We start from the raw sequence: 8,396 nt of genomic DNA on the forward strand, positions 1-8,396 counted from the left end.
AGACCTCTGAAATAGCCGGTCGGAGGCTCCTCTTGGGTACGTGTATTCTGAACTACATAAACCTGTATGTATTATACAGACCTAGCTGAACATGGATATATACATGTACATGTATGGATCTGCAATGTTGTGAGATAGTTAAGGAGGCAGGGTGGTTAACAAATTAATAATCAGATCTACTTTAATGTTTTAGATTTTGAAGGAAAAAAATCCATAAATTATAGCCTTTAAAATTTAGCATTTCCATACAGAGCTCTTCTTCTAAAAAAAAAATGGCCACAACCACCCAAAGAAACCTTGACACGATTTGAGCTCAAAATTTTCAAATTTTATCTTTCCATTCTTAATATCTGTAAACAAAGCTCGAGCCATCTTGTTATTGTTTACATTTGTGTTGTACTGGTACAAGTTTCAATCAAATGTTGCTTAATTTTGTTGATGAATATATTACTTACGAACATATATGAGTCGCATTTTACATTATTTGTAAAAAAAAAAAATAAAAATTAAAAGACTCGAGCTTTCCTTACCAAACAAAGATTTCAGTCTTACCGCTATATCTCGCTTGTAACTTGTCTCTAATAATAGTAAAAATTTTGATCTCAAGTCATATCTATAATACTATCTATGCTATATGTATAGGTTTATTTGAAAGTGACTGATATTTGTTGAAACAACGATGATGAAACAGTGTTTAACGATAATGTTGTAAAATTTTGAATTTACCCCCCCGGGGGGGGGGGGGGGGGCTACCTATAGCATGCCTTTGCCATAGACTCAACTTAGAGATGTATTAATTATGTGTAAACACGACCCTAGAAAGCTATCACCCTTTAATAAAACCTTTTGCAAACAATTATGCAACGGAAACCTAAGTAAATCATGACGATTAATCTGGTGGGTTTTTTTTCTAGCTTATGTCCCTCTTAGCTATCCTTCCTCACTTGACTCACGCACGTTTCCTGTCCGTACCCCTCTCACGTTTTGTTGTTGTTCGCCATAAAAACGCGGGGCTTCGGCAGCATCTAGAGCTGTATTGCTTATCGATTGAATATTTCTGCCCAGGAACATGGAGTCTGAACCAGATAGCACTGGAAATCGCAATGGGTAAGTGAACTAGATTGGCAGGAAGTATCATGCTCTTGTTACAATCGCAAATTACAGGATTTTATTAGTGAAACATGTCAGCATAACATGATGATGTAAATACCATTATTTCTTATGAAACTGCTTGTGTTCATGAAAACGATGTAAGTGTCTTGGTTTGGTTTCCGATTCAAAATATTATATGCATTTGTTCCTAATGTATAAATGATTTTGTTATAATACAGTAATTTAGTAATCACCATATCAAATTTGTGATAACACAGCCCCTTGATTTTTAGAAAGCACGTTGAATTATTTTTGTTTTCATTGTTTGACCAATCAGATTGTTTGTAAGGGACAACACCTCTTCGTTTGTAAATCTGAACACGTGGCCGTCGTGACCTCACAATCGTTGCCTAGGAACTTAATCTTATAATAATGGGTCTATAGTTCTCAATGAAAAGTTATTTGTATAAAAAGAGTTGAATACACACCAAATGCGATATCGACAAAAAAGCAAATATCTAGCGATTGAGGTTTTATATGTTCATACCACTTACTTGGTCAAAAACGGTTAATTTAAAAGGGTTAGTATCTAACCCCCCTCCTCCAATCCCCCAAAATGCTAAATAACACGGCGGGTAAGCCAAGAAAAGACTTCACAATAATAGTTAGATGCAATTTTACCTAACCTGCCCTCTATCTTGAGCATAGAGCGCTTTTATATGTTATACAGGAAATACGCACTACGAATGACAATTAAACATGATTTGTGCTGTTGATTTCACGAAAATTCTTTGTGTAACTGTATCATATAAGGAATAAGGAATCATTCTTTTAGTGTTATGAGGTGATCAAATACAGTCGGGATGATCAATATCAGTAAAGCACAATCGGCTTAAAATTTGATCACGCCCGACCGTAGTTGACCCCCTCATAATATTCAAAGAATGATTCCTTATTACTTAAACATTTGTATTTATACATTTTTCAGCTACTTTACCATTTAATATTAAAATAGTACTTGATGATTTGTATTGAAATTTACATTACGCAATCGATTCGTAGTGTTGTCACCGACAAAGACATTGAAAAATGTAAATATTTCGATACATAAACATGTATTTGTACGGTTTATAGAATTTTAATTCTTTCATAATGCGATCATACCTTTTTGTCTCTTTCAATTAATTTCACTGATTGCAAATCTGTATATAAACTTCTTGTTTTCTTTGACCCTCCAAAAAAGAAAAGATTAAATCAGGGGATGGGTGAGAGATGAGGCGCGGTGTGGGGTGGGGTGGGGTGGGGTGAGTTCGAGCTCGTAGTTACTTTTCCTGTTATAATGGTATATTTTTTATTTTCCCCTAGGCCTTTAACTTTTTACAAACTGTGAAAAAAAAGCAAGGGGAGAGAATTAGCTTCTTTATATGTATATTTAAGAATGTCATTGAGTCCATGAATAATAATTAGTCATTGACTATTAAAAATTGTTAAGTTATGATTGAAAACATCATAATAATGATAATGACACCGTATTTCTTGTATACCGACCATATGAATACTATAGTTCGATTGTAAAATCAACTTCAGATGAGCATGTATATGCTCGCCACTGTGCCCTTAAAATCAGAGTCTTCATATAAAGTTCTTCACAATTAAGCAGTAAATATTCAGCGTTGTAGTCCCCTAGTTTTATAAAGTTTGAAAATCTAATAATGTATATTTTTGTCTTCTCCCAACTTACATTCAATCGCAACATTATTCGAATGATTAATTGACATGGCCAGAATTAAAATTAAAATTAAAACCAAAAAAATCCAATAAAAAGTTATATATACAGAACTGGTATTTGAACAAGTTACCATAACACATAACGACATTTTGTTTGATTTCAGGCTAGTTATTCCAAAGAATCACAGGAAACTGCATTTACTAAAAGTTGACCACTTATATCACCTCGCCTTGGATACTGAAAAAGATGATCTCGAAAAAATGTTCGGTGATGTTCGATTCGTGTGTTTTGGCGGACAACCGTCCAGGATGGAAAAATTTTCCGCTCTCGTTGCCAGAGAATTGAACATCGATGATCACGAGATGGACGGTGACAGACCAAAGAACTATGCGGCAGGGACGGACCGTTATTCCATTCATAAAGTGGGACCAGTTCTATCAGTCAGCGTGAGTCAGTAGTTTTATTGCAAGTAAAACAACAAGACAAGCAAGATGGGCATACAATTGTGCCATCATCAGAAAATCCTCGACTTTGTAGTTTGGTATATATGCTTTGCTTTTAATGATCCAGTCATCAAGCTTTGATGTCGTTAGAGTTCAGTTGCAGAATGTACTGGCTTTATACGATTAAAAAAATGCTACATCACTAATTCAACCTATGGGAATGTAATTTGAAAGTTTGTTGTTTTGTTTTTGAGGGTCACATCAAAGGAAAATACATACGGTATATAGGAATTGCAGAAGGTTTTTTTTACCTGATGAACCCCTCTGCATAAGTTGCATTTCAAGCGAGTACATGTGTAGATTAAAATCGGTTTTGTTATTTGTAGCATGGTATCGGAATTCCCTCGCTGTCTGTTGTGTTCAACGAGATTATCAAATTGGTTCATTATGCCAAATGTAAAGATGTCGAGTTCTTCAGGATCGGAACATGCGGCGGGTTAGGTAATGTGTTATATCAGCATTATTCAGCTGCATGGTTTTGAACTGCATATGTCAGTTGTATATAGTATATATTGTTACTTACTGGAGAAACACACTGATTGTAATGACATCTGTTTTTGTTGTTGCAGGTTTGGAGCCGGGAACAGTGGTGGTTACAGAAAAAGCGGTGGACGGTGAAATGAACCCGTACTATAAACTGGTACTCCGCATGCTTTTAATTATTTGTTGATTACGTATATACGAGTCTATATTATACATTTATTGCATGATTGTGAGGGAGATATGAAGATTTATTCCCACAGTGAAAAACATATTTCCCGAGGGCAACGCCCGAGGGAAATATGATTTTTCTGAGGGGAATAAAACTTCATATCTCCCGAACGTTCACGCAATAAATTGTTTAATATCATATCGAACGACAGGGATTACTTGTAATACATTGGGTTCTAATAGTTTTCAACTGTTGTAAAGCAATAACGGAATACGATAAAAAAAAGATGACGATGACAGGAAAATGTGAAGTTTTATTGCCCTGACACGTGGTTCTCTGGGACCAATCAGATAACGCGTTTAATAAAATTAGTATATTAATGAGATATATAAAAGGGGTATGGGCACTGCAGAAAAAATACACAACCCGCGTAAATAGTCGATAAGCATGCTATGTATTTTTTGATGCATGCACGGATCCAGAAAATTTTCTGGTTGGGGGGGGGGGGGGGGTGGGTGGGTCCGTGGCCTATTTTCGGTAGTTTTACTATGGAAATTTAGGAAATTTGAATTTTCCTGGAGAGAAGGGTCCAGACCCCCTTGTTCCCTCTAGATCCACCCACGTGGTGTGATCGTAAATATTATTTTCTCTATCAACAACCAAAAAAAGACTGTTTATTGTTGTACACCTTTAATATGGTAGTTATTAATCATTCGTATTTAGTGACTATAAAATTGTGTACACCGTATGATATTTTTATTTCCTGTGTGGGTATACTGATATATATTTACATCCTTTTCCCTTATTTCATGAAACCCAATTCACACAATTTCTGACAAAACCGAATCTTGATATAACTGGTTTAAAGCACCTTAATCAGCTTTTAAAAACTGTTTATTTAACATTGATGGTTCATTTAGCTACAATGTTTATACAATTCCATTTAAAGAATTATGTTTACATAGTTAAATGCGAGATGTGTTTTTTTTTTTTTGCTTATAGATCTGAGTCAACGGCTCAAGTCAGCTTTCCTGATCATTTGTCCGCTGTCTGTCGTTGTTGTTGGCGTTGGTGTTGTAGTTGTTGTAAATTTTAGCGTTTCATCTTCTTCTCAAAAACAACTGGGCCATTTTCAACCAAACTTGGTACAAAGCATCCTAATGGGCCAAGGGTCTTCATGTTTGTTCAAATGAAGTGCCACGCTCAACTTAAAGGGGAGATAATTAGAAAATAATGAAATTGAAAATTTATTTACATTTTAAAACTGTATTGTATTGTTTATTGGTCAACAGCTGTACAGCTCATAGACATATACAATTAATATACACATGTTACAATACATATACTGGTCACTTGAAAAAAGGCAAGTTTATACATGAAGTTTTCTGATTACAAAAGCATTCTTAATATATTTACCTAAATTGCACAAATCCAAATACATTTTGTGTTGACAATAATAGAATTAATTTAAAGACAGAGGGTTTAATATAATAAAACAATCTCCTTCTCAAATATCTTGGCCAAAGTTGAAATTTATAAGGAAACGTCAGGTAGTGTAGATTCAAATTTGTCCAAATCATGATCTCCGGAAGAAGGAGTAGGGTAGGGCCACAATGGGGGCGAAATTTACATAGGAATAAATAGTAAAAACCCTTTTAAACTTCCTTTGAAAAATAATTTGGCCAGAATAGTTGAAATTCCCTTTTAAGCATCTTCATTTTTGTTCAAATCATGATCCAAGGAATAGGGTTGGGGTCAAATATAAAATTATATATAGGAATTGGTCAGGGAAAAACTTTAGTTAAAGCATCTTTAAATAATGTAGATTCAGGTTTGTTCAAATCATGATCGAAGGAGTTAGGGTGCATGAGGCTGCAACGGGGGTTAAAATGTTACATAGGAATGTAAAGAGAATTTTATTTTAATCTTCTCAAAAACCATTTGGATAGAAAAGCTGTGACTTCGATGGAAACATCGTCAGGACATGCAGGAAGTGTAGATTAAAGTTTGGTTAAATCATCATACCCAGGGGAAGGGTGGGGTCACAACAGGGGGGAGGAATGAATTTTTACATATGAATAAAAAGAAAAAAATCTTCTCAAAACCGCTTGGACAGAAATGCTGTATATTTCTGGAAACATCCACAGGGAGCCATCTTCGCTAAGGGTTTTCGGTCCACTCCGCTCCCCTTATCACCACTCTCTCTTCCAAATAATGCAGTATACCGATTGATAAGGCATGCACGTACATTTTACTCTTTCAACCACTCTGTGTAGCTGCTTTTAAGAAAAGAAATGTTCAATATTTACTGTGATTTTATAGTGTTAATGAAGTTGCGACCATTATTGCAGAAAAATACACAATCCGCCCCGCGAAGTCCTATACTCGTACAAAGCAACATTAAAGCATGTTAATGGATAGAATACAGCATAGTTGAAAAGTAAGAATTATCGTTTCTCAACTTAGCTTTTTGTTTGCAGGCTGTGTTGGGTAAACCTGTACAACGGTTGGCGAAAGTGGACCAGACCTTGTTGGAATCGCTTTTGAGATGTTCAGAACCTGATGACGATTTCAAGACGGTCAAGGGAACAACGTTCTGTTCAGACGATTTCTACGAAGGTAGTTCCTGTGTATATATTTGGGCATCAATTTGTATGTTGAAGAAGAATGCGTGTATTATTTCATGTTTGTATTTCCTCGTTTGTAACTGACAAATTAATTGATTGATCGCTGCCATGTAAATGGTGTTTTTTTGCCAGGCCAAGCAAGGTTAGATGGCGCCTTTTGCGAGTATGAGGAAGAGGACAAGATGAAATTTCTTCAGGAGCTTCGGAACAAAGGCGTCTGTAATATAGAAATGGAATCGCTTGGTTTCTTAGCCATGTGTCACTATGCGGGAGTCAAAGGTTTAATTTCAAAAATCTGTATATACTTTACGTAAAAGAAATATTGAAACTGAGGTATTGAATTGTGATCTGAATATGAGCACGCTTGGTAAAGAAAATCCATCCGATGCAAGTTTTAGAACTGTAGCCTTTCCCATTATTTTTTATGTGTGGATGCTTGTTTTTTCTCTCTGTTTTCTGTCTTGTAATTCATATAATTAAGGGTCCAAACTATTTTATAATAATCTTCATATCATTATTTTTTTTTACGAAATCAAGGATGTTAAAATATTTGTTAAATCGTTTCATTCCAGGCGCGGTCGCGTGTGTGACATTACTGGACAGGTTACAACAAGACACGTTGTCATGTGATGTAAGTATGTTGAAGAGATGGCAGGTGCGCCCCCAGAACGTCGTCCTCAGACATATCAAAAAGAAGCTTCATATCACGAACGGTAAAAGTTAAGAAGGACTACCTCTTGTTAGTTTTGTGCGATCAGGGAGCACAGTGGAACAAATTCACAAAAATAGCATTAGCCATTTGTTCATCTGCTAACGGAAGTTGGGAATCTGCATTTATCTACTTATACATATGTTTGTTTATTAAATGTGTTCAAAAGAGTGAACAATTGATTAAAAAAAACTTTTAAATCTGCAGTGAGCAGAACTTGCTAGGATTAGCAATTTTTATATTTTGATAAAGTTATTCTGGTCAGACTGCTTTCTGTTAAACGCAACTTTATGTTAATTTCTGCACAAAAGCTTTACGTTTTTTGTGTTAAAAAGAATGGGGTGTAAATGAGTGAACTCTTTTTTGATAAGTTCAATTATTCACTTCCCGATGTTATTTTATGAATACCATTTTGTACACGTTGTACTCGTTTATAGTACGGCCAAGTGTTTTTGGGTTTATTTTGTATGTGTTTTTAGTAGAATCCTTGCAGCTATCTACATATGATTTGCATCCAATGTTACAAGTTCATGTAAATGTGGCATGCAGTGTTCAGCCAAAATAAGACGGTGTTTTGATTGTTTATAATAGTTGAATAAAAATCAAATAATGCAACATGTTAATTTTTTTTTAGTTCACAAGCTCCAACATATAGAAATTTGATGTGAAATACATGTACAAGAGGGTTACCATTTGCCAACGATGATCTATCTTTTTTCACAAAGAAAATATCTGGTATATTGTACAATGAAATGTGCATCTTCGACTGATTAGTTATAAATGAATGTGGTCAGTTCGACACTAATGAATAGAAGATGGGTGGCGGACTTCCGACAGTGTTATAAGAAGTACCGGGTGTGCAGACATAACGAACAGCTCTCGGTGGAATGCTCCACTGTGGATGTTATATGTCGATTATGCATTAAATATAAAAAATAGAACTAACTCTATTTATCAATTATAGTTTAACAGCCTAAATGGTAAGAAAAAGGTGTAGAATACCGGGGTAACGAACAACAATATCCATTTAAACAATAAAATATCTGTAATATTGCTACCTTCATATCCCGCATGAATCACCAAA

At 35.1% G+C, this 8,396-nt stretch overlaps 1 protein-coding gene across 1 annotated transcript; it reads left to right on the forward strand.

Moving 5' to 3' along the window:
* Positions 1 to 922: 922 nt before the first annotated feature.
* LOC105329021 (uridine phosphorylase 1) lies at positions 923 to 7,927 on the forward strand. Its single transcript, XM_034448081.2, has 7 exons — positions 923 to 1,107; positions 2,985 to 3,267; positions 3,651 to 3,765; positions 3,894 to 3,964; positions 6,457 to 6,595; positions 6,736 to 6,882; positions 7,176 to 7,927. Exons 1-7 carry the CDS (start codon positions 1,070 to 1,072, stop codon positions 7,325 to 7,327), a joined length of 945 nt encoding a protein of 314 aa, XP_034303972.1. The 5' UTR covers positions 923 to 1,069; the 3' UTR covers positions 7,328 to 7,927.
* The last annotated feature ends 469 nt before the right edge of the window (positions 7,928 to 8,396 follow it).

This window comes from Magallana gigas, chromosome 2 (assembly GCF_963853765.1).
Source record: "Magallana gigas chromosome 2, xbMagGiga1.1, whole genome shotgun sequence".
Lineage (NCBI taxonomy): Eukaryota > Metazoa > Mollusca > Bivalvia > Ostreida > Ostreidae > Magallana > Magallana gigas.